Here is a 27062-nt window from a genome sequence, read left to right on the forward strand (position 1 = left end):
TTTATTTTTATATAAAAACAAAAATATGATACAAATTGTATTTTATACTATACATTTTTCCTCAGACACACAATGTTTGATTCTAATGTAGATGGTTCTAACCATACAGAACCATACAGAAATGACAGCAGACTTTAGATAGTGAATTAAATTACAAGTGTATGATTACCAGTGTCCAATGGCTGCAATGTAATGGCTGCAATCTATATGGCATACGTTTTCTCATACATGAAGATACTGAAGCCTGAACAACCTAATATCATTGCTAATGCCTTATGACATTCTGCCAAGTATCCTTCTAGTACTGCTTTTGCAGAAGATTGATATTTTATTCAAAATGGGTCAATTCTACTCTTACCACCTTACAAACATCTGCAATGCTTTGGAAATATGTCACAACAATTGTGACAGAAGTTTGGGAATGGCATCTTGATACAGTCAAGGAGTCTCATAAAGGAAAAGCAAGAACTAAAACTGTATCAGTTAGTACACATGGACCAAACCATATGCATTGATCAACAAGATTCAGGCAGTGAACCTAAGCACATTTATTACCTGGAAGCGAATTTCATTACTTTCAGCAAATCAAGACATCAGGGCTGATAAAACTGCACCACAAGCTATGAGATTTTCTCCAAGCATTTTTCCCAAGCTTCCCAAACAACAAATGCCCAGTACAGAGATTATCAAATTAAATTCCTCATTTGTTAAATATGGTTTACTAGATGTTGTCTGAAATGTAATATTAGAAAAACCAAAATATTGTAGACTTTCACATGATATAACAGTGGGGTTATGCCAAATTACAGCTGTTGAAAAAAGCTGGAAACTCAAGTTTCATTCACTGAAACTATATCACTAAAAATTTTAGACTATTCGTACTGTATAAACTTTGTGTAATGCTGGACTACACTTGAATCTACAGGAATAAGCAGGCACCCATAAATCCACTTACCTGGCATGTGACTCATTCCCCATTTGGCAAGGATGACAAGTCCTAGATTTCCTCCCAAGCTTGAAGCTGTGAAGAGGGAGGGGGAAGAGAATCTCTGCAGTTGCACTGCACTTTAAAGGTTCTCTAAGAGCCTTGGAAGTGCAATGCGTCATGGGGAAGTCTCAAATATCAACTGGAAGCTGGGCAAGGATGTGGGGGATTGGCACAGCAGTTGCATTGTTTTGCAGAGGTGCTAATGGCACTGTAGAAGTGCTAATGGCACTGTGCAGCTGTGAGGCAGTTCCTCATCTCTTTCCCAAGTCTGGAATGCAGAAGAAGGGCTGGAGCTTGTCTGTGTTGCATTTGCTTCCCAGACACTTGAAGCATTCTAGAAGCAATGCACAAGGGCAGACTTTAGAGGGTACAAAATGACTGAGCTCCAGCTTCAAGGTTATGAAAAGAGTTGGGGCTCAACCATCTGCATCCTTTGGAGTCACTCCTAGCAACAAAGAAGTGCAAAGCAACAGGCACGAAGTTCAGACCTCCTCTGGAAATCAGAAATGAAAAGAGCTCTGACTTTGAGCTGTGGAGAGAGAAACTAAAGCACTTTCAAAAATCAGCATGAGGTCAGAGAAAAGATCTTGCCTCTTCCCCCACAAATGAGTATTGCAGGGGTTCTTCAGAAGAAGATTAGGGGGTGAAAGTGGCAAGAGACAACAAGCACAGGCCCCAAACACATTCCCACTCCCACAAATTCACTCAGAATGATTTAATTTAAATTTGTAAATGCATTTAAGAGCTGCTTATAAAAGGTGCTTATACCAGTTCTTTTCAAGTAATGAAGGCAATTCAAATTGAATAAATAATGCTTGGGTAACCTTCTGTCCTCTTCCATACTAAATGACTTACAGAAGCATGAGCAAACAGAATTGTGTTTCTTGGTGTATAAAGATTTTTGAAAACAACTTGCCAATACATGTAGTATTTCAGGCCACCAAAAACCTCAGTGTTTCCAAACTTTATATTACTTTTATAAAGGAGCAGAATAGCTGCTATTTGTTCAAAAGCCACATATACATGAGAGGTGAAGAGCGGTCAGCTTGATTCTCATGTTGCATATATTCGAGGATCCATGAAAGTGAACTCTGCCTACAACATCAGAAAACCTACATAAAGTTATTAAATATGGTGGATGTTCTTCACTGATTTTTTTTAAAAAGCTACAAACATCTTAGGAATGGCTAATTTCATTTAATGAAAATCAATCTTCAAAGTAAGCCATACACAATCACGGGAATAAATTAACTTGAAATTGTACAGGTTGTTGCATTCAGTTTTTATATTCATATTTGCATCCAATATAACTTTGTTTCTTTTCTATTTTGTAGATGAGAAAATCAGTTTCAGCCTTTAATTATTGCGCTGTTCACCTTCTTGAGTTGATATTATGTATCATCTTCTGAATTTTCTCATTGTTTTTTAAAATGTTAGCCCTTTTAGCACAAATCTTATCTTGTTCATCTTTGATCAACTGGTCCAACTCTGCAAGTTCTGCTTTCAAGGGTTCCACAACACTGTCCGTGATACTAAGAGACACAAGCAGCAAATTACATGTTGCAGAATATTATGCCTCTGTTCAGGTTACAGTTACATTTGAAGCAAAGCATGAAGAAAGGGGAAGGCAGGACTCGCAGAAATATAACACTAAAAGAAATTTGACTTTGCCTATGGAGGAAAATTGGGAGAAAGCTTCATCACAAAAGCTTAGCCTGAAAGCCAGAGAAGCTCAACAGACTGTTGCACTGGGGTCTGACAAAGCAGCTTCAAGCATGTTTATTCTAAGGTAATTCCCACTGAGTTCAGACAGGATTACTCTAAATTAAGTGTGCATAAGATTGCAGCTGAGAGTCTTATGTTTAAATCCCAGTTCTGTAATAAACTCTTTGGTAAGTCTCAAACCAAGTCACAAATTAAACAGAAATAACAGGGATTCATCTTTCAAAACTAATGTCTTAACTTATTTTAAGCTAGTGCTAATCACTTATTTCAAAAGAGACCTGCCTCCAGATAAAATATGTTTAGGATTATAACCTAATCACAGATATTTTTATCGGTACATTGAAGAACTGTTTTTTTACTGCCTACCTTGTCATTAAATACCAGTGGGTAGAAACTTGTTAAAGCAGGCTGTTTTAGCTAGCTAATAGGCTTCCTGACCAAGATGAGATAACTCTTGGCAATGAAGAGAGCAATATCATACTTAACTTTTGTCCAACCTCCTGGCACTCCATTGTGTAGCCAGAGATTGGCCCATTGCACCACTGAGTGACAGCCCTCACACAACTATGGGAAACATGTTAGGCTGGAGAAGTTGCTTGCTTCCAGGAAGCAGCAGCACACTTAAATATAATGGACATTCTTAGGAGCATGAAAGATGTGTGTCAGTGCACATATCTTCCCACACTACTAGTTTGGGGGTCATTCTGATCCAATCCATTTTTTTTTTTTGCGCATGTGCAGGGAGTCTTAACTGTTGATACAGACCTCTCCTACTGTTTTCCACTAGCAGATATCTCAAAGAATTTTTAAGGAATAAATTAAAACTCAGTTTCCAAAACTCCATGTAGATTGTTTTGCATTAATCAAGTCTTACATCGCAACTGCATAAAGTTTTCAATATCCTCACCCCTGTTCTTTCTGTAAGGACTCCTCAAGTTGTTTATTTTCATTATTCCATATCTGGAGTTCATTCTTCATGGCATCCACATCTTCCTGAATGTAGTCCATGATTTTTCCAAGAGGAAGTACACTCCGACAAAGGGCCTGAATGGATCCACGAAATTTCTCTATTTCTTTTGATACTAGGTCCTTCTCCTTTCGCTTTGATGCTTCTGACAAAAGTGGCTTGTCCTATTTATTTCAAAAACAAAGAGACTGGGGTGAAGGAAAGGGATGCACTATTGGAAGGAGATAACCAAATACATGGGACATATTAAAACCAAGAACAAATAAATGTGAAACTGTAATATCAAATTTACAAAGAAAAACACAAAGGTGAAAAGTAATTTTCCTCCTAACAGAATTCTATCATTAGAAAACAGCACAATAACTCAAGGATAATCCCTCAAACATCAAATCTGGAAGTAACTGGGTAAGAGGCACTTTTTAAGTAGGTGTCCATTTAGCAGGGGGAGAGTAACTGGCCCTCCTCACCCCTGCAGTATCTTTCCTAGTGGCTGCCTGCTGGTGTTCTTTCACATCTTTTTAGATTGTGCGTCCTTTTGGGACAGGGAGCCATTGTTTGATTTTCTCTGTAAACCGCATTGTGAACTTTCTGTTGAAAAGCGGTAAATAAATACTATTATTATTATTATTATTATTTACTCTCTGTTACATTCTATATTCTAAATATATTGGTGAATCACTGAAATTCATGACCACACTTTTTTTTGACTGACCTCAATATTTGCAGTTTGACTGGCTGCAAAACTCTACTAATGTTTAGCTGGACTATGGGTTTTGAGAACTAGTGATATCATTGAAGCAAACTACAATTTTCTTTTGTTTTCTTCTTTTTAAAGTTGGTTTTAACATTGTTTTTAACATACCCTAATTGTAAAGTGTTGTAGATGTAAATTAGCAGGGGGAAACACATTTTATTTTTACTGTTCTAAATATACAGACCCTTGAGACCAGTCTTGAGGTGCATGTTTATATTCAAATGCCACCTTTTAGCAAGTTGAGTAGCTCAATTAATAAAATACTAAATCTGATTGTAGCCACTCTCTTACTAAAATATTACAAAAAGGACTCACAACAAAATGCTGCAGCCCTTAAAATAGGGTTACCAGATACTGAGACAGCCTATCCCTTTAACCATTGTACAGAAGAGGGAATTTTGGTAGGTGTAACTCAACATGGAAGGGTTTATAAAGCTGCACCTGGCAAAATTCCCTCTTCTGTACAATGGTTAAAGGGACAGGTTGTCCAACTTTGTATCTGGTAATCCTAATTTAAAATGAATTTCTTTGTTTTTATTAAATGGAACATAAGTCAAAGCAAGTGCATGTCCTACCTTTCAGTATACCGTTTTCTGTTCATCTTACCCTTTAATTTTCTCTCACAAATCTGTTTTAGTTTCTCGGTTATCTCCTCCCCTTTTTTGGTTTCTTAGTGTTCCTTCTCTTTTGTATCTTCTTGTTCCTCAACATACAAGACTTCAAAGAATCTGGCTACTTTCAGCCTACTCTAACTATGTTGCCACCTTAAGACAGACATTTAAATACTTCGTTGGCTGGTTGCCCAAACATCCTATCCAGGATACCAAGCCATTCTCATGTATCTTGAGAATTTCAGCTGAAGAAAATGTACTTCTTCCCTATCTTTCTCCATCCAAGAGAAACTATTCCTATCAATGAGGGTTGCAGAACAATATTTCAAAAATTGAGACTGCACTATGTTCCCAAAACAATCATTATTATGTAGCCACTGGATCACCAGTTTTTTCGAAGATCATAAGCACATTACCTTCTCAGATTTTGGCAACTGTGACAACTCATAATCTTTCTTTGTTTCCAAAATTCTTTTGACAAGCCCGCCTGTTGAAGATCAAAATTAATTTACAATATTAGTAGTTAATTGCAAAAGACTTCTAAAAAGTCATACCTGATCTGTTATGGCAACTCAGTTCTGGTTTGTGAAACAAAGCTGCACATCATAAGTGAAATAACCTTTTTGAAGTCTGTATGATTTCTTTGTGACTACTAAATAATAAGAAAGGGAAGGAATCAGGGAATATTTCATATTCTAAGTGTTGGGCGCAATAGATCTATAAAACACATATAAAGACAATTCCCAGGATCAGAAAGATTATGCCAAGTTTCAATAAGAACAAAAGAAGATGGAGCCAATGGTAAGTACAGTGTCAGAATTCTTTTCAGCAGTCAGCAGGCATGGGAGAAGCAGGAACTGGGACAAGTGCAATAATACTGAATGTGGAGACTGAAGAGAAGGCAGACTAGGACTGCAGACTGCAACAGGATCGAGGCTTAATCAGAACCAAGCAGAAAAATATAGAGGTGAAGGAGAAGAGATGAAATACACTCTTCCCTCTTCACTCATACATTCACTATATGGATTTTCACTTGTCCATATTCCGCCTGTCAAGAACATCCTTCTTTATCCTTAACAAAATTTTCAACATAAGATGTGGGAATGGTGGGGAAATAAAGGCTCAGGTCCTCACGGAGGCAACGTCTAGCTCCCATTTTACCCAATGGGCAGACTTCCCCTCCACTTTAAGCTTCAGAGACAGAGAAAGGGAAGAATTTTGCCTTATACATCCAGGAAAGAGTTCCAGGAGGTTAGATCAAATTCTGAATTTTGACCCCAGGAGTGCCCCCTTTCTTGAGTGCGCTCCTATGAGCTTTGGGGAAGGGCTCTTCAGGGACATCAGAGGATAATATCCTCCTTTGTGCGAGTTTCATTGCTAGTGCGACCCCATGCTTCCAAGGAGTGTGCATTAAATGTTCCCTTTTACAATGTATGTACTGTATTTCTAAAAATTACTATGAATATGGGTCCTAAAGAATAGATGATAAAAAAACACATGGGAAAAGTGGACAAACAGGTGAAATATAAGAGAGTTGCTCATAGTTTGTAACTAAAGTTTGAGGTGCCAAACCTCTTTATGTGATGCTAGAACTTCTGAAGCATTTTAATCAACAACATAATAACACTTTACTAATGTTGTATAATGTTGTTGTTACTTATTCTATTTTACCATGCCACACAACTTTTTCCTTAAGGTATTATGGCTTTTAGGGTGTTTTTTGGGTGAATTTGGAATGGCTTTGGAATGAGGTAGAATTTTCCCCACTGAAATAAATGTAATAATTATACAGGTGCAACCTATTTATCCACAGATTTTTTTTCTGTGGAGATATCTGTTTATCTGTTGAGATATTGTCTCAACACAAATCAAAGAATGGGGTGGAGGAACGGAAAGTCACACACAACTTTGTCTCCTTTGTCCTGCGCTGGCCTCTGCTTGTTTCCAGGTAGCCCGAAATGATGCAAAAAGGCTCCACCTCGCCCAGACAGGGAAATAGCCCTGGAGCCATGGAAGAGGTTCCCCTTGCCAAGGAACAGTAACACTCTTGGAGCCCCTAAGCCAGCAAAGAGGCTGAAGAGGGGAAGGGGGGGGCGGAAAACCTCTGTAGCTAGAGCAGGTGCAGCAAGGTGGAGCTCTCTCTCTCTCTCTCTCACACACACAGGGGCAGGTGTGGTAGCAACAGAGGGGATTGCTTTAAAAAACCCAGGTAGTGTTTGCCCAATTCCCCCCCCCCCCCCCCCATGGTGCAGGCTGCTCCAGCCAACACAAACAAAACAATCCACACTTTCCTGGGAGTAAGCCCCATTGACTACACTGTGGCTTACTTCTGAGTAAAAACGCAAAGGACTGGACTCTTAAAAGCTCAGCATCCCACCTGTGAAAGAAGTGGGACAGCTGGCAACAGGAGGGCTGAGGGGAGGGGATTGATAACAGCTGCCTTAGTTTCCTTCCATCCGGAAGTGTCAGGCTGCTTAACTCTATGGAATTTAGCACAATGTGTTTTTGGTTAATCTCGCTGAGTCAGCGGTGGAATGGAACACGGATAAATAGGTTCCGCCTGTATTAGTTACCTGCATTTTTGCTATAAGGGCTGTTTTAATGAACTAATTAGGTATGGATAATGCGTGCAGAATGTAACCAATTTCAGAAAAACTGAGTCAGGCATACACTGACAAATGAGAAAAAATTAAGAAAAGGAATCCTAATCAAAATGCTTACCATGCTTCTCATCTCCTTCCAGTTCCACTGTTGCCTCCTATGTAAATACAATTGAAGAGAAGATGGAAAGAAGTTTTATATTATTGTAATTAAGAGTTTGCAAACTTCTTAAAGTAGGAGTTATTTAGACAATAACCCTTGAAGTTAGCAGTTAATTTTCCCTGGCCTACAAAGGGCAATTATCTTAGCAGCCAAAAAAAGAGATTATCTACTCATTTGGGAAGAAATGCTGTATTTTACAACTAAATAATTTGTCTAATGTGAATTAAAAGGGGGTTGTTTTAGTTCAAAGATCACACTGAGTGTGTACAGATTTGGGTGAAAACCTGCCAAACCCTGGTACATCAAAGCATACCATATTCCTATGAACTAAAGTATTTGCAACCCTGCAGCATGCAATTTCACATATCACGTGAGGTTCATATCATATTCTAGTATGATTTGAAGGAACCAACCATGAGGTATGAAATCAACATGCTTAGGCCTCCAGGCTACTTCCAACTGTTAATTCTAGCATAAGCATTTACATTTATCCCATAAACACTTTCTTCTATAATATAGTTGGAAGATATTTCTATCTCCAGGCTGACTGCCATCATTCAGATGTCTGCCTTCAATAGCCAGGCATAAAGCCAGCTACCTGAAACTGTACTTGGGACAAGATACTGCAAAACAGGAGAGAGCACCAAATTCACTTTCAGTTCACACATGAGTGAAAAAATTCATCAGCCAACCATTGCCATTTCTGTAATTTCAGGCAGATGCAGTGTAGCCTCCACAACAAACTGGTCATCGTCATCTTCCTCCTCTTTATCTACAATGACATTTGACACTATTTTTGCACTGCCATTCCTGGAAGAAAGCAAGGACAGAGACACAGTTCAGAAGTGCTGAATGTTAACATGGCATTTGATAAATTCAGGCTGTTCTAAAGATGTAAAATTGCACAGGTGGCTGCATTTTTTTACCAGAGGAAAACTGGGGGGGGGAGGGGGGAGAGAATTGAAGTACATGGAAAGCTGATGTTCTTTACAAATCCAATTAAAGATAATTATGTCTAAGTTAGCACACAAAATTGAACTATTTTGTACAATTGTGAAATTTTTACAAATATAAATGCCTTTCATTTACTTAAATAGTTATAATCATTCTTAGAGATGGAGCTGCAAGCTAGAGCTCCCTAAGATTCTCAAATGCACCTAAGGTTTTCTCAGTATAAGATACAGGAAAAAATAAATGTGACAATGATCATCAATATTGGGCTGGAATTCTAACTATTTCTTCTGAAAACATAAGGATCGTTCATGCAAGGAGGAAAGCGATTTTTGCAGATTGCCCTTTTCTGCTGCATCCCCAGCTCCATGCTACATACCATCATGTTCCTGAGGGTCCCCAAATGTCAGGAACAGATTTTCAGGGATACCAGGGAACTGCAGAGGGAAAGGGGGAATAGGCAAAAATTGCCTTGTCTTGTCTGTTTTACATAAGCACCTTCTGACTGCAGAAGAAATAGTAAGGATTCAAGTCCAAGCAGGACTTTGGGAACCACCAAATTAAAATATGTAACAACAATATTAAGAATACTCATTTCTACTAAAAGTTGTTCTCACCTCTCTGGCAGTAAAACCTCTGTACTTTCTTGGCTTTTTATCCGGGGTGGAGCTGGCCTTGCACTGCTAGGTCGTGGCAACTTTCTGAAAAATTGAGTAAAACAGGCTTCATTAATAATTCCTAACAGTTATTTAATACAACTCAGTTTATAGAACTGTTTAGTCAGAGCAACGTATCTGGAGAAATACTGAAAATAAACATCAGCAAGAGGTCTGGTCTAGAGGGTAGAGCCTCAGTTAGTCCGAAGATAACATCAGAAGGTCGCCAGTTCAAGGACACCGGCAGCTCCCTGAACGGCTGAGCATGGTGAGACCTTGAAGCAGCTGACAAGCCAAGCTGAGTGATTCCACCTGGTCTTGGGTGTGAGCAAGAAGCATCTTGACTGCCCTCCATGTGAGAGATGGAGCTGCTTGTCAGTATGCGTGGGAGAACTGGAGGCCAGAAGTGAGACCAAACGAGGAAGATCGATTCTGAAATGTGGTTGGTTCTTGAAAGAGAGAACCTCTATGATTTTAAAAATCCCCTTGAGGGTAAACCGCCTTGAATAAAGTCAGAGGAGTAATCAGATGACGAGAAAGGCAGTATATAAATACCTAGTTATTATTATTATTATTACTATGAACATAAATTTAGAAGTCCAAATCTTAAGAAATGTTCATATTGCTATGCATTTCTGATATTAACAGTAGTACACAGAGCTCATGTGCAGGGCTTTCCAATTTATGCCAACAGATGAAGTCATTCTACATGTGTGGAAATGCCATCCTCATTCACTTGAACACAAATCAGAAACCCCAATCCAGACAGTACTGCTAAACTGGGGAACACTTAAGTAGAAATGAGGAACACAAGACTCACCTTGAAAAGGGGAAGTGTTTCTCTTGCTGAGAAATGATGCTTTATTAAAGGGATGTCCCCTTAAAAAAGGGGAGGAAGGGAGAGACAACTCTTCACAAGAGGCCCTCCCAAAGGGTCCACTATTGGCAAAGTTCTTTCCCATCCCTTCCACACCTAATCCAGGGGAAGCCCTTTGAGAAGAGCCTCAGAGCCAACCAAAGTTCCTCCTCCTGCAACTGGAGAGGGCTTTCATGGTCAGAAATGGGGGGGGGGGAGAGATTGCATTTTCTCTCCTTTACTTTGTTTTCCAAGGGTCACCACTTTAGAAAACTCTGCTGTGTCACACCATTACATTAAATGGGGGCTGAATTATAATACCCAGGGGCAAAAATGTAAAGGAAGCTAACTTCTTCCTGGTTATCCATGGAAGGCTGGCTTCCTCACTGAGTTACTAGGGCAAAACCTGAATTTGCTTCCTATTTCCTCAGGGACCACAGAGTTTCACTACATTAAATAAGAGGTGACGAAAATATTAAGTTTCTGCTTACCTAGTGGAGAAGAATTTGGGGGACTGAAAGAGTTTGCCTCTTGTTGCAAGAAAATTTTAATAAGACCCTGAAATTCGTTTCTGAGCTTGGCTCAGAAGAATTTCACTGGCATTGCTGCACAGATATGCCTAGTCTGAAATTTATGTAGAGAAGCTATTTTATTCTTAGCTGCTGCAATGTTTACTCTTTTCAGATATAATGCATATTATGAGAATAGTACATCTTATGACTAGAGGTGTTTGTTTTCAGTGAGTAGGACAGCATTACAGCCTAAGTTTTACTGAACACAGCAGGATTATTTCTGAACAAAACACTGTTTTCAAACATCTCTCTGATTTTTTTTAAACACCAGAGAGAGAGAGAGAGAGAGAGAGAGAGAGAGAGAGGAGTAAAACTATATTTGAGGAACACTGTGGGCCAATACAGGTGCAATCTTGACTCCCAGAAAACCACAGGTCTGTAAATGAGGGGCCAGCTGATTGCTACCTCAGCAATAGCCAGTGGTTATCTTTAGGTTTGATACTATGCAGGTTTTCCTTGCAGTTTTCAAATACAAACACACTTGGTTTTAAACTTAACATAAGAAGAGCCCTGCTGCATCAGACAAAGGCCCATCTAGTCCAGCTTACTGTACCTTCCAGTGGCTCACCAGATGCCTCAGGGAGCACACAACACAACAAGAGACCTGCACCATGTTGCCCTTCCTTGCATCTGGCATTCTGGAGCAGTCTACTTCTAAAATCAGGAGGTTGCAGATACATATCATGGCTTGCAAGCTGTGGTGGACTTTTCCTTCTGAAATTTGTCCAATTTTCTTTTAAAAGCATTTAGGTCAGATGACACCACCACCTCCTCTGTCAAGGAGTTCCACAGACTAATTACATGCTGGGTAAAGAAATATTTTCTTTTGTCTGTCCTAACCCTCCCAACACTCAATTTTAATGGATGTCCCTTGGTTCTGGTGTTGTGTGAGAGGGAAAAGAGCATCTCTCTATCCACTCTATCCATCCCCTGCATAATTTTGTATGTCTCAATCATGTCCCCCCTCAGGAGCCTCTTTTCTAGGCTGAAGACGCCCAAATGCAGTAGCCTTTCCTCATAAGGGAGATGCCCCAGCCAAGTAATCATTTTGATTGCTCTCCTCTGCATTTTTCCATTTCCACTATATCCTTTTTGAGATGTGGCAACCAGAACTGGACGCAATACTCTAGGTGTGGCTTTCCCGTTCATTTGTACAATGGTATTATAATATTAGCTGTTTTATTCTCAATACCTTTTCTAATGATCCCAAGCATGGAATTAGCCTTCTTCACCACCACTGTACACTGGGTTGACACTTTCATTCACCAGCACCCCAAGATCTCTCTCCTGATCTGTCACAGACAGCTCAGAACTCATTAGCCTATATATGAAGTTATGATTTAAAAAAAAAAAACTTTTTAAAAATCTTTCTAGTTTAAAAAGGGAACTTGGTTAGCATTTGTGCGCATGCAACTCTAAATCATGGTTAATAAATTAATGGGGAGGTGTAAAACTTTATTCTGAAAAGGGGAGAGAGAATGTCCCTAGTTTGCAGGAAGCTACCATTGCATTTCTGTCAGACCTTGACTTTTCATAGCATCTGATGAATTCTCTTACTCTAGTCAGCTTTCTCCAATGTGACCTAAACAGTTTTCAGTTCAAGTACATGAGGTACATACTAGCCAAAGTGTTTTATTTACCACTGATTTCAAGGGAAGAACTAAGCACATATTTAAATATCTTCTCATTAAAAGTGACAGCACTTAACCTTGCTTTGATTGTTCCTCAGTCATACTCAGTTGTACTATTATCATTGCTATATGGAAGGATACAGACTGACTGACCTTTGGGTAATTTGAGGAGGTTCGTTGGTTATTTCACCACTTTCAGAAACCACTATTTTTTCAGGGGCAGGAGTATTCAGAACATCTCCTTCTATTAAACAAACAAATGAATTGCATTACATGTTGCATTAAATTTACTTACAAATTTGTTTATATCACATCTCATCATGTGTTTATATCATATGACATTATATCATATTCCTGTAACACTTTTTTTCAAATCCTACTGAAACAGACACTCTCTTCCTGCACAATAGTTTTTATTAGTCTAATCAGTTTTTTCAGTATTACATGTGATAAGACCAATTTGCAATTTCTTTCTCTTTCACTACTTGTACAACCTTTATTATACTCTACTGTTTTCAACCAGTGGTGTGTGAGGTGTTGTCAGGTGGTAAGCAAGGGACTGTGACACCTGGCCCATAACATTCTGAGTTCAGCAAAGAAGTAACCATTCCAAGCAAAGCTGAGAAGCAGTCACTGCACTCTGTTCCGTGGCTGCTCTGAGCTTTGCCAAATCTCTGTGCCCTGTCCTCGTGAGAAAAGGGCACAGTGACTGCTTCTCAGAGTGAAGACGCAACCGCTCTGAACTTTGTGAACTTGGAAGTGATGTCAAGTCCCCAAGTATTTTAAGTACTGGTGGTACTTAAGATAATTACAATATGAGAAGTGATACATCAGGAGAAACAGGTTGAAAAACAAAGCTCTAATCTGAAGAGCTATAAGCATTTTATTCATATTAAACTACCAATGTGAAAACAAATCAACCCATTTCCCAGTTTCACATTACTGAAAGTAAAATGTTCAAAAGGTATACTGTGATAAAATTCAATATTTATTTTACCTGCATCACTTGCCGATTCACCTAAGACAGAAACACATATTGATTACTCTTCTGGATCACAAGCAATTATGAATTACTCATCCCACTGTCTGTATGAAGGACAGAAGTAGAGGTAGGAAAACATCCTTATTAATTACTGGCTCTGTTACAAACCTGTCAAACGGCACAAGCATGTGCAATTTAGGCTGGAGAGAGGGGCAAGAAGGTGAAAGGATGAATTGATACTGCATACTCTGCCCCAACCATAGAAAAACAGCACATGTCTCAAATAATTCAGGCAGTGAATTACTAACTAGGCATAGGGAGACCTGACATTACAACTTCCTCTCTAGAAAAAAACTGTCATGAAATAAAGCAGTGGTTCTCAAACTGATGGGTCACAACCCACCAGCTTGTTTAAAGCTCCCCTGGTCCCTTTAAGGGGCGAGGGAGGGGGCAAGGGCAGCAAAATGTTCCCCAGGATCACGTCGCTAATGGGGGTACTTTTACTTACAGGTGGCTGCAGGAGGTGCGGGGAGCATTGCGCAGCCCTCCGCAAGGCTTTCTGATGCTTAGAACCTTGAAAAAAGCAGACGCAAAGAACTTCCCCATTGCAAACACAAAGAGGAAGTGCTTTGGCACTCCCTTTTTTCTAACATTGTAAGCTTTTTTCAGCATTGTAAGGAGAGCTGCGCAGGGCTCCCTGCACCTTCTGCAACATCCTGCAGCCACCTGTAAGTAAAAGCACCCCCCTTCCACCACCATTAGCTATGCGATCCTGGGGGTTGCATCACTGCCCTTGCCTCCTTCCCTGCAAAGACTTACCCTGGTAATAAAACTCCTGAGAAGTTTGAGAACCACTGAAATAGAGAGTATTCTTATAACAAAAGATTATCATGCAAAAAAAATCCAAACATTTTTTGATAATTATCCAGAATGTTTGGAAATCTAGTAATCATTACCTGAACAAAGAACTGAAAGGCGCAAAAAAGATTGAATAAAAGCAAAAACAATATTGAATCACATTAATTTAAAATATAGTTTCAAAAGACCACATCAAAAGGTTGCCTACTATTTTGCTTATTTCTCTGTTTTACTTCAATTTGGGGTTCAACTTTCTCATGTAAAACAGTTACAGTGTACCCCCATATCTGCAGGGATTCCATTCAAGAACCCCCCATGGTTAAGTGAAATCATGGATATGGGCAAATGCCTCTTCTCCCCACCACTGTTCTAGAGGGTCCTCCAAGCCCGGCAGAGGCCACGGACATCCTCCTGTGGCCTCTGCTGGGCTCAGACCGATCCTTAAGGAAGCTCTGCTCCCCTTGCTTCTAGAGCAGTGTTTCTCAAACTATGGGTCAGGACCCACTAGGTAGGTCGCGAGTCAATTTCAGGTGGGTCCCCATTCATTTCAATATTTTATTTTTAGTATATTAGACTTGATGCTACCATAGCACGTGACTGCAAGTGTAACAGACCTGTACTTTTAACAACCATGTATATGCTTTTAACAATGATAGTAAACAGAACTTACTCCTGGGTAAGTGTAGGTAGGATTGCAGCCTAGGATTGTTAAAAATTTCCCTGCTCGATGATGTCACTTACGGTCATGACATCACTTCCGGTGGGTGCCAACAAAATTCTTTTTCTAAAAAGTGGGTCCCAATGCTAAATGTGTGAGAACCACTGTTCTACAGGGTCCTCCAAGCCCGGCAGAGGCAACGGACATCCACCCGTGGCCTCTGCTGGGCTCAGACTGAAGCTTAAGGAAAAAAATTCTACTTCTGTTTTCTCTGTGACATTTTTAATGCCTTATAAGGCATAAGGAGGCCCGGGGAAGCCCTTAGGCTTTTGATATGCTTAGCGAATCTTTCAACTTGACCACTTGATACACTTTTACTAGTTTCCTTTCCTTTCCTAAAACACTTAACAACTCCTCTGTTATATGCTACTGTTAACACCAATAAAAGACTGTATTGTTTGTTATACATATTGACACCTACTTAGCACTCAGACCAAGCAAGAGAGCTTTGCTTTTCTTACCTGGTTCTTGCGCTGCAATAACTGGCTCAACATTCTTTTTTGATATGCTAGCTGTTCTTTCAACTTCACCACTAGATACACTTTTACTAGTTTCCTTTCGTCCTGACATGAAAGAATTGACATTGAGATGTCTACTGTAAACTATTAAAAATTATTTTAAATTAGTAGTGTTATGCAGACTCCTCCAAGGTTTCCAACAACTAGCCATTTACTCATATGCTCAGTGTTATTCCTTCAAGCTGCCAAGTCTGTATGCTACTGTTATTTTTCTCATGCTACAAGACTATTCTCTTCCCATGCAAGCAAAACATCCCAGGAACACTAGCACATATATAGACTGTGAAGTGCTCCAAATGTTCAGGGTATAATTAAACAGAAAGGCTCTCTTTAACTACCTTCATTGCCAGGCTTGGGTCGTTGTCTTGATCCCTTTGTCGAATGCTGCTTGGATAATTTTGCTGAGTTTTCACTCTTGAGAAAAAGATATACAAAAAGCAACGATAAAAAAAATTAAGTACAATTTTTCATATGGTTGGCAACCTTCAGTCTCGAAAGACTATGGTATAAGCCTACAGCACCTGGTATTCCCAGGAGGTCTCCCATCCAAGTACTAACCAGGCCTGACCCTGCTTAGCTTCCAAGATCAGGGATGTGCAGGGTAACAGTTGCTGCCACTTCCACTATATTTTTCCCTTGCCCCAATATACAATAGCAACCAATAGTCATATAGGCAGACAGTTTTTAGTGAGACACACGCTTTAAAAACAATATGATGAGCCACCACCAGTGCTGGTGCTATGAACAGCATGGTCAAAGCACTCCTTCTCCCCAATAGTAAGAAAGGAGAGAAGAAGGGTGGGCACACACACCTGTCTTTTCCAGACAAGAAGCATGAAGCTTTCACAGTAGGGAAGGAGAATATATGGTGATGGTGACCAAAGGCAGAGAAGGACAAAGATTCCCATACAACTACTACAGATACACAAGAAAGAATTTTGGAAGAACAGCCTATGCAAGGAATGTCTAAATAATTAGGTACAGTAGCTTGTCTTTTTATGCCTGTGGATCCCAAGAGCCACAATGTAGAGATGAGAATCTCTTCAGACCCCCATTTCTATTGGTTTCCTTGACTGCACAAAAGTACCTTTATTTATGGGGCCTTGGCATCCGCAAGGGATCTGTTCTCAGACCTCCTGTGGATACCAAAATCTGCTGTATCAGCTCTTTAAACCCTCCAAAGGCTCCAGTCGCTCTGGAGAACTGGCCACACCTGTGGCCTCTGTGGGCTTCAGATTGTCCTTTATAAGGGAAACTGGAAATGACATTTTTATGCCTTTTAAGGCATTCTGAGGTTGACATGCACGGCCTCTGCGGGCTTCAAAAAGCCCTCCAAAGGTGACCAGAGTGCAGCCCAACATGGCTCAAGTTGGCTTAACATAAGTCCAGGGGACCTGCACTGAACCAGATCCGGGGATATAAAATCCACAGATAAACAGGCTCCACCTGTAATTTTTTTTTGTTATGCAGTATAGCTTCAGTACAGTAGTCCATAAAGCTCTGAACACAAAAAATATTAAGCCCACATTTTTCAAAAATATAAATATTTAATGGACTTTGCCCAAAGACAGTGAAACCTAACTCAGCATCATTGAGCATCAAATGAACAACTTCTTAGCCGCCCTGGGTCCCTTCAGGGAGAAGGGCGGGATATAAATAAAGTTTATTATTATTATTTATATATATTTATTCACTTCAATGATGCTGAGTCAGGATTCACATTCTCTAAATACAACCCATCAATTTACCTAAAAAATCTAAACGATCATGAGATTTTCATGTATTAACCAGTAACATAATATGAAAAGGTTTACATTAGGACTTCTCCATAACACCATTTTACTGCCCGACAACAGTTGAATAATTAAAATCAGAATGACCATGAGGACAACTTTCAGATGAAGTAGTCTGATCCCCATCTGCAGGCAACCTTATTTCCCCTTTATTTTCCCCATTGGCTTTTGACTGTGAAGGCTTCATTTGAAGGTAATACCAAATCACATGACCAAGATTGCCTTGCCCATTTCATCATCTCTCTCTTCTTTCATGGTCTATTTGAATTGGCTACTTTGAGTTCCTGGAAAGCAGAAGTGGGCAGCTTGGCAAATTAGAATTTCTGCAAAGAGGAAGTAACCAATTCAAATGGAGTATGCAAAGATAGGTGGGGAGAGAAAGAGGGAGTGTGCAAACACAAATCTTACTCATGTAATCCCAAATCATAATTTGAAAATCAGCCCTCAGTCATGTACCAAATTTAAAAAACCCAGATAATTCTTTAAGTGATTTAGCGTTCTTAAGTGGTAAGTGTTCCTGTCTGGAATCATAGCAATGAGGTATTTCAATAATACTGTGCTTCCCAAATGTTTTAGCACCAGGACCACTTTTTTAAATGACACTGTACTGGGACCCACCTAGTTTTACTAGACTAAAAATAAAATTGGGTCTCGACCCACTGGTTGGTCCTGATCCACAGTTTGGGAACCACTGCTACAATTTGATTCTTTTTAAAACATATTTTCCATTACTTACTTCTTTATCTAGATCAGCCTTGTCTTTTAAAGATCTTTCCACTGGTTTTTTTATTACACATTCATCAGATCCTGTGGACTAGAGAGAGACAGAGTTCAAGAGGAATTCCCAAGCGTGAATTTGATTCTTCAGGGGGAGTGCAATACATTCAGAACAGGCTGTAAACCAAACCATGACTCCACTTTCTACTGTGGATTCCAGCACCTCTGTCTTGCCTGGATTAAGTTTCAGTTTGTTAACACACACACTGCCTTTCAATGCAGCTAGGTAATGATTCAGAACTTTTACAGCTTCACCCACTCCCAGATAGAAAGGAGAAATAAACCAATGGCACCCAGCACTACTGATGATACCACATTCCAAATTACTGGACAAACTCTCCCAGCAGCTTTCATATAGGTATTATATAGGATGGGGGAAAAGACAGTCATTATTATTATTATTATACTTTATTTTTACCCCACCTTTCTCCCTGAAGGGACTCAATGTGGCTTACAAAACAAGGTTAAAACAGTTAAAAACATAATTTAAAAGCATATAAAAACATTAGGGTCCTGTAAGGTTCTAAAAGCCAAGAGAGCAAATAGCAACTCCCCATTGTCAGTCTCTGTAACCAACTTGACAGGTACAAAAGTAGAAACACTTTAACACAGTGTCTCCCTAAACCCATTCTGCCAGGTGGCTCTGAAGGACTCTGTGGTCACTAGTATCAAAAGCTGCTGAGAAGTCCAATAGAAGTAACAGTACACTCCTTCTTTCTAGTTCCCAGTGAAAATCATCTACAAGGGCAACCAAGCTGTTTCAGTTCCAAAACCAGATTTAAATCCAGATTAAAAAGGATCCAGATAATCAGTATCACCCAGAAAGAACTGGAGTGATACTCCACTCAATCACAGGCAGTGATACTGGAGTGATACTACCCACTCAATCACAGGCAGAAATGGCAGCTTAAAGACCGACTAAAAGCTAGCAGGGTAGTGAAGTTCAGAAAGGGCTTCTTGTCTTATAACAGCTTCTTTCAAAACAGTTAGAAGCATATTCTCTTTCAGGTAAGCATTCATAACCATCCTCCATCCATTCAGGCAATGGGCAAGGACCAAGAGGACACATCATTGGTCTTAGACCTTTGATCAACTCATCCACATACTCAGGTTGAAAAAAAATAAACATATCCATCAAAATTAGACAAATAAGTACTGAAGGGACATCTGACACACTGTCCAATGCAGAGATATGCAATGCAAGATATCCAACCCAAACTGGAATGTATGCAAACAACATTTTTAATCAATATTTTGTTGATAATGTCCTGTGGGCCACCAACAATTTCTCTTTTTTACTCTGGGGACCTAATCTGGCAATGAACTGCCAATGATAAGTGACATGACCACAGATCACCCACCATCACTGAATCCAGAAGAAGGTAACAGATCCAATGTGTGCACAGAGACTATCACCTCTCTGCCTCCCAATCCTAGCTTGCTGCTGAACCCAAAAATCTGGTGGACCAAGCTGGGAAAGGTTCCACTATCCCATCCTTCCAAAAAGCTCTCTGTCACACACATCCCAAGTCAGCTTGCTCATTATTATGTCCATCAAAACTTGGTGAAATCAAAACACATGATACATGATCCCACTAACTAAGTACTTCTTAAAAACCCATTCAGTTCACAGGGAACAATTTAAACACATACTTAACAAGTCCCAGGATCTAAAAGACCCTCGGCCCAAGCCCCTGTTGTGGGCCACTGCCACCCCCACCTATCTCATAAAGAAATGTTACTTCCTCAACATTCCAGTGGTATGGAGAAAGGAGCCCTCACCAAGGTAATTAGGTTCTCCTTTCCTAACCCAAACAGGTCAAAGAAATAGAGTTACTGAAGGAGCATCCAGCAGCCTCATCTCTTACCCTCTGTTAAAGGACTTCCTCAGACATCTCTGCATCTGCACAACGACCTCTGAGGAAGTTCAGTTGCAAACAGAGGGTAAAAGGAGGTAGTCACAGCGCTAGTCCCTCAGCCAAGTCACTTCACAGCTGTTGCCTGTAGCATGGGGGACTTTAGGGGTTGGCCAGTTGGGCCCACAGGAGCCTCTGATGCTGGCCCTGTGCTCAACTTTCTAACTGAAATTCATGGTACTTAGAAGTAGAGCCATTCCCTTGGAATTAAGTTCAGTTCTACAATTCAAACATGCCAGTAGAATTCCCAATATTGAATTGTTATATTCAATCCCTAAAATCAGTCTCCACCTTTACTAACATAAGGGCAGTCCATAGCTACTACTTCCCATGACTGGAAAAATAAAGTATGCAAAATAAGCAAAAGGTGTGAATATACATTTATTCAGGTCAGAGAATTTGGCTTTTCACAATGCTTAACTTTTCAAGTGGGAAACATGCAGCCCTGATTGCAGTCGTTATTCTACACTGAAGTCCCATGTGCAGAAAACACAAAACACAAGTACAAATGAACCACTCACCTAACATCCAGACAACCTATGCCTTGTTTAAACACGGATTTGTTCAACATGTTTGTTAATCACAGTTATCAACTCTAATATATATATAATTTTTAATCCCATACCTTTTTATCTTTCCCATGTTCTCGTGAGTGCTCTGCATCTTTGCCTCGTTCTCTTCGCTTATCTTTTTCTCTATCTTTTCCTCTTTCCCTGTTCTTCTCATGTTCTTTGTCTTTCTCTCTACTCTTCTCTTTGTCTTTTGATCTGTCCTTTTCTCTTCCTCCCTCATGTTTTCTTTCCCTTTCTTTATTGTGCTCCAGATCTTTCTCTGCTTCTCCATCTCCTTTTTCTTTATCTCTGATTTTCTCTGTCTCTCTTCCCTGTTTGGTCGATCTATTCTTATTTCTTTCTCTTTCATGCTTTTCACCTTCTTTAGAACTATCTTTATCAAGATTTTTGTGCCGGTTCTCATAATCTTTACGTTTATCACTCTCTTTGCTCTTGCTCTCTTCTTCTTTGAGCTCTTCCTTGGATTTTTGGTCTTGATTTACACTTTTTTCTTTTATTTCAGATTCACCTCTTTCCTATAAAATAAGATACAAAAAATATAGGGTTTCATCCAAAAGATCCTCACCAAAACACAAAGGTACTTATGCTCATGCATGGTAGTTCTCATTCCAGAATCTTCCCTCCCACACTGTAGCCCCCAATCATGCCTCTTCCACAGTGTTCTGGAGGATCCCCCATCCCATAAGAGTGGATTTTCAGGGAATACATGAGGCTGCAGAAGACAAAGAGTTGGGAAAGCCCTATTCTATTTGTACTACTTTGGGGACAACAACAGCACTATGCTATCACACAGTCCCTTGGTTTTCATAGAATAAGCATCATTTATTGTTCCTTTAATCTAAAGGCTCTTCACAGGACCTCTTTATGGGATTTCTGTTCTTCTGCCTTAGATTCTCTGTTCTGGAATTTCGAAGATGAGGATTTTCCTTTGACATCTGCTTTCTCTCCAGCAAGGACCTTTTGAACAGCTTCATCACTGGATAACTACAAAGAGAGAAAATGCAAGTCAAACTAACCTAGCTCACAATAGTCACTTCTACTTTTGTAATCCATTCAGGACCCACTTTTTCTTTACAGTCTTAATACTCCCCTGTACCTTGCAATAACTCAGTTCTCCCTGTGCCCATTCACAGCCTGGAAAGTGCTTAATGCTTCCTTCCCCTTCCCTTCTGTCCCCAGATTTTCAATGTTATCCAATGTTACTGAGCTGTTGTTTTTCCCCTTCGCTATTTATAAGGGGTTGCTATTTTCAAAGTTACTTTGTAAGCTTCCATAGAAAGCCTGTTTGTAAGACAGACGTTAATAACTCAAACTCTAAGTTGGGAGCCTTCTGTATCTTAAAACAGGAGCTGGCATGAGGTTCTGCCCCATGTGGTTAGCCCCCTGCCTTTGCAACCTCACATTGCAGATTCATCTGCCTGGGGAAGAAGTTTTCAAACTGTTTTGGATGGCATTGTGCTCCTGCTACAAATCTGTTGTTCACAGATCCAGCTTTGTCATTGGAGCTCTTTGTGGCATGGCATCCTATGCCATTCAACTGGTATGCCAGCTACCACCCCTCCTGGACAGGGATAATGTGCCATTGCAATAGGTGCTTTGAAAACTCTGATTCAGGGTAAAGCAGTTTTGGGAGGAGGGATGCCTAACCCTTTCCTTGAAGCATGCGCCCTCCTGAAGCTGCTTTCCCTCAACTGGGATTCCAGTCCCGAGTCTAAAAATGAAATTCAGAAATATTAAAATACATGAATCAAAAGTGTCTGTTGGGATCATACCTTATTGAGACAACATTTGGCAATTGCTTGGAGCAGTTCATTGGTTCTTTCAGGTTCATGCCCAGCAACGATACGTGCTGGCTTCACCATCAAGGATTCCCCTGTCACCATGATGACAACATCAATTGCTTTTTGAAGGAAGGCAATTTTTGCATCTTTATCCTGGTAGAACAACACTTTATTAAAAACAGTTCTCCAGATTTCAATCTGAATTGGTTTCAACAGCGTACAATCCTAGGAACATACCGATTACTCAACATTTTGGCTCAATTCAAGAACTACACTAAAGCATTGTTAAGAATTTGTGTGTGGATATTTGTGCAAGTGTGAGGTATATAAATACAGCCAGTATGATGTAGAATGTTGGACCAGTATAATTAGAATGTTGGACCAAGTAGACTCGGGTTTGGATCTCCACATGGCCATGAAACTTACCAGGTGCCCTTAGACTAGTCATGCTTTCTTAACTTAACCCACTTCATAGGATTGTTGTGAGGATTTAAAGGGGGGGAGCCACTGATCCCCTGCGGTCCTTCCAAGAGGGTAGAATACACTCTTCCCTCATTATTCATACCTAATTTGTTCCAGAAAACAGGTTGGATTTTATAGGAAAATTATGATACAAGTACAATTATTACATTAATTTCAATGGGAAAAGAATCTAACTTGTTTCAAAGCCATTCCAAGTTCACCCAAAAATCACCCTAATTGCCTTATACCATAAGGATAAGGTATGGCATGATAAAATTAAAAGACAAAAACAGTTAATAGCAACATTATACAGCACCAATGAAGTGTTAAAATTGATGATGAAAATATTTCAGAAAATCTAGTACCACATAACAAGGTTTGGCACATCAAGCTTTAATTGCAAACTATGGGCAACTCTTATACTTCTCTTGTTTTTCCACTTTTTCCATGAATTTTTTTTTCCCCATTTACTTCTGTTCTTAGTAATTTGTTAGAGAAAGAGCATAAAAACAGATACCAGATGGCCAAAGCACAAAGTAGAGGAAAAGTCTAACCCAGCAGTTCCCAATCTGTGTGTTGTGACATCCTTGGACATTGTGAGGCACTTGGCGGGGCATTGCAGGCTACCCTCTGACCAGTAGTGAGACCACAGCATGAGCCTCCAGACAGTGGCAGGCAGAGCTGAGGCACATGAAAACCACATGCTGCAAAAAGCTCTCCAGCCTGCGCTGACCCTCTTACTGCTTTCTAGAGGCTCACGTTAGGCCTCAGAACCAGGAAGTGAATGGTGGTTCCAAGGATATGACAGCCCCAGCAAGTTTGGGTCTAACCCACTGGGAAAAATGGGAGATAGCTCTTGCCTTTACAAGGAACTTGGTCCTTTTTTCCCCCAACAGTTCTTGGACTTTATATTGAAAAGTGGGATGGTCTTAATATGCACAGTATGGATAAGTGCAAATCCTATAGCAAACGTACTGATAAAGAAGGGAAAATGTTAAAATCTGTACGTACCTTAACATTATCAGACTTCATCTCTGCTTCCGTGTACAGACCTTTCATGAATCCCGTTGATCTAATTACCTTTAAAACAAACAAAACACTTTGTTTCTGGATTTGGTAGGAAGTATGGATGATGGTTTGACTTCATTTCCATGATAATTTTGATGCTTTCAAGTTCATTACTTTTCAACTGAGACTTCCTTTTTATTGCAATTTTTTCCTATGAGTTTTCCCAATGCTTACAAAATTGCCTGAACACACATTCAGATAATAAATCTAGAGATAATAATAATAATCTCCAAAGAAACTACTCTTTCTCTATTACAGATTCTCTGTACAGAATCAATTGTTCTTCCAGCAAGTGAATATTGCCAGTACAAGGGCAGATGTGTATGCTTCAGGTAACTTTTGCATCTAAAGTGGGTAGAACATTTACATAACAAGAACCAGAAATTTCCATGGGACTCTATTGGTACAGGAATTCTATTTTCTGTATGGTTCAGATAAAATTTTACAGATTACTCCCACAATAGTGACTAACCTTTCTGTGTCAGTTTACAGACATTTAGCTTCATTTGCATCAGTATTATTCTTGTACTAAGGTACTGAAATAGTTATTCAATACTGGGTAAAATAAATTCAATTGACTAAAACCATCATCTTAGCCCTGTAGCTGGTTTAAAGACAACAGTCAAACAACAAAATGGAACCCACAAAAGGGTTATGAATACAGGTGTTTGTTTCAAGTGAGTAAAACAGGATTACAGCCTAAGTCTTACTGAATACAATGGACTTACTTCTGAGTAAAATAAACACTATTTTCAAATACCTGTAGTAATGGAAATTTCCTAGATCAACCACTATGTTGTCCTATACAATCACCAAATTCTCAAGAAGGCTCCACTGCAAAGAAGGGGGATTTTAGCAGATGCAGCTTCTTCTTGCATCGTGCTCTAAATAAACTCTTGGCAGCTGCATATGTTAACATTCTTCTTTAAACATATATACCTGTACAGTATTTTTAGACCTTTTTCTCTTGCTACAGAATGCTTACAAAAAGGTTCAAGCCTTTTCTCTTGGTTTGAAAACCACTACCCTAGTAAAAATAAAGCCTCTCCAACTTTGAGGAAAAGAAAGTAAGAAATTGCTGTCTAATGGAGAACATGAAGCATATAAAAGGCAACGTAAAAATACACCCAACTAGAAATCTGGATCTTTAATTTTCAATAACAGGTTTAAGACCAAATGAGATGTGATATTCAGCATACTGTTTGTTTGTTCATAAACATTGGCTGTGTCCAAAACTGGATGAAGACCACAGTGGGGAGACACAAAAGAAGACGGGGATTTAACTCTGTTGCCTCATTGTGATCCTGAACCAGACCAGTGGGGTGGCTACTGACCTGGGGTGAACCAGATCAGTAGTGGGGTGGACAACACAACTATTATTTAACAACAGAATAAACTGAAAGACAAAGACAGAAACAATCTATGCTGGGGTGGCCAACTTTAGGGCTCCTGAACCTTTAACAATTGTTAAACAGGAGGAAATTTCAGCCTGTGTAGCTTGTCATCTGTGAGATGACAAGCACTGCATCCTGCAGCAGAGGGGAATAACAAAGGCCTCCTCAAGATAAGGGAACGTTTACTCTTCTACCTTGGGACTACAATTCGACTGCATCAGTGCTGGAAAATTGGTTAGGACTGAGGGCCCAATCCTATTCAACTTTCCAGAGCCAGTGCAACTGCAATGCAGCCCCAAGGTAAGGGAACAAATGTTCTTATACCTTGAGGAGGCCTCTGTATTACCTCCCCACCACAGGATGCAGTGCACATCCGTCTGGCATAGCTGCACTGGCAGTGGAAAACTGGATAGGACTGGGCCCTCAAAGTCATGCCTAGTTTGGCCCTCCTTCGTTGTGGCATAAGCCAGAGTGCAGCCATTTTCAACCACTGTGTTGAGGCACATTGGTATGCTGTGGGTGGTCTGCAGGTGTGCAGTGGGAGTTTGGGGGAGGATCATTTGTTAGTAGGCTCACTGGGGATGCAAGCCCCTTCTGGCAGTGCAGTGTGCCTTGTCAATTGTCAAAAAACTGATGGTGTGCCTTGACTATTTCAGTGCCTTTTCAGTATGCTGTGAGAAGAAAAAGGTTGAAAAATCACTGCCTTAGTGTATCAGAGGCATTTTGAAAGAGACATTAACTGGTTACCTAAGCGGATAGGGGTTTATCAGCCTGGCCATCCCTTTCACGTTACCACAAGTGGTTGTCACCTACATACTGGCCTATGTAGCCATGCTTTCATCAGCATCTTGATCTGCATAAGGCACATTTTTCATCCACAATTGGAAGAGCCGATCAATATCTTTGCTTCCCTGCAAAGCTGCTGTTAAAAGGCACAGAACCCCACCCCACTCCTTGCAGAAAACTGACTTTCCACTACTAACCAGCAGCAAAAAGGGAAGGCATCTTTATATGCCTTTTGCATGAGCAGGACTATTAGTGACTGTCAGCCCAAGCCTCTGCAGTAGTTACTCAGAAGTAACCCCATTATAGTCAGAAGAGCTTCCTCCCAGGTAAGCGTAGACAGGATTGCACTCTTAGGTAGACCATCTCCATTTCTCCCCCCCCCAAGAGCCCAGCCCTACGCATGTCTACTCAGAAGTAAGCCTCATTATAGTCAATGGGGCTTGCTCCCAGGTAAGAGCGGATAGGTTTGCAGCCTTAGGCACCATCGAACCCATTGGGACTTGGAGCCTCAGCCTATGCATGTCTACTCAGAAGTAAGCCCATTATAGTCCATGAGACTTACTCCCAGGTAAGTGTGCATAGGACTGCAGCCTGTGTGTCCCCCTTGCTCTTGTGGTGGACTGAGAGGGCAGACAGGGCTCCTCTGAATCCCAAAGGCACAGCTGGGGGCCCTGCACAGACCTGGGCCTGGGGGAGGGGAGGACAGAGGCACAGGGAGGAACACGGGGCGTGACCACCGCTCTGCCCGCTCTTCTCGTTGCCTAGCAACAAACGACGCGATCCCCATACCCCCCCAGGCACCCGTCCGTCCAGCCTGACCTCCCCTATCACGTCATGGAGGTAGCGGAAGGGAGGCTTGCTGAGAAGGCGCTCGGTGAGAGGCGGCTTCCGAATCACTCGTCCCAGCAGCTCCTGCGTGCGCCGGACCATGGAGCCCTGCATGGCGGCGAAGGCAACGGCAGC

At 40.4% G+C, this 27062-nt stretch overlaps 1 protein-coding gene across 3 annotated transcripts; it reads right to left on the minus strand.

The window, feature by feature from the left end:
- On the minus strand, positions 1-27062 carry TRAF3IP1 (TRAF3 interacting protein 1). Of its 3 annotated transcripts, XM_066637055.1 has the most exons (16): positions 26919-27062; positions 23863-23931; positions 22381-22542; positions 21467-21592; positions 20662-21123; positions 18080-18157; positions 15889-15964; positions 15494-15595; positions 13472-13492; positions 12628-12718; positions 9377-9460; positions 8501-8618; positions 7767-7803; positions 5462-5532; positions 3621-3844; positions 1-2520 (listed from the first exon to the last, which is right to left on the minus strand). In XM_066637055.1, the coding sequence occupies exons 1-16, from the start codon at positions 27039-27041 to the stop codon at positions 2361-2363; spliced, it is 2004 nt and encodes a 667-aa protein (XP_066493152.1). In that variant the 5' UTR covers positions 27042-27062; the 3' UTR covers positions 1-2360. The 3 variants fall into 3 exon arrangements, with proteins under 3 accessions (XP_066493152.1, XP_066493163.1, XP_066493172.1); XM_066637066.1 differs by lacking the exon at positions 15494-15595; XM_066637075.1 differs by lacking the exon at positions 26919-27062 and having other exon boundaries at positions 22381-22481; positions 23863-23928.

The sequence above is a fragment of the Tiliqua scincoides genome, chromosome 1 (assembly GCF_035046505.1).
Source record: "Tiliqua scincoides isolate rTilSci1 chromosome 1, rTilSci1.hap2, whole genome shotgun sequence".
Classification (NCBI taxonomy): Eukaryota; Metazoa; Chordata; class Lepidosauria; order Squamata; family Scincidae; genus Tiliqua; species Tiliqua scincoides.

Excerpts from the sequence above, each read along its gene's own strand:
- TRAF3IP1 (XM_066637055.1), bottom strand. The coding sequence starts at position 27,041 with ATGCAGGGCTCCATGGTCCGGCGCACGCAGGAGCTGCTGGGACGAGTG. Across the intron at positions 21,124-21,466 it reads AACAGAAATCCCATAAAGAG|GAAAGAGGTGAATCTGAAAT; the intron begins GTCCTGTGAAGA and ends CTTATTTTATAG. Across the intron at positions 3,845-5,461 it reads AGTTGCCAAAATCTGAGAAG|GACAAGCCACTTTTGTCAGA; the intron begins GTAATGTGCTTA and ends TGAAATAAATAG.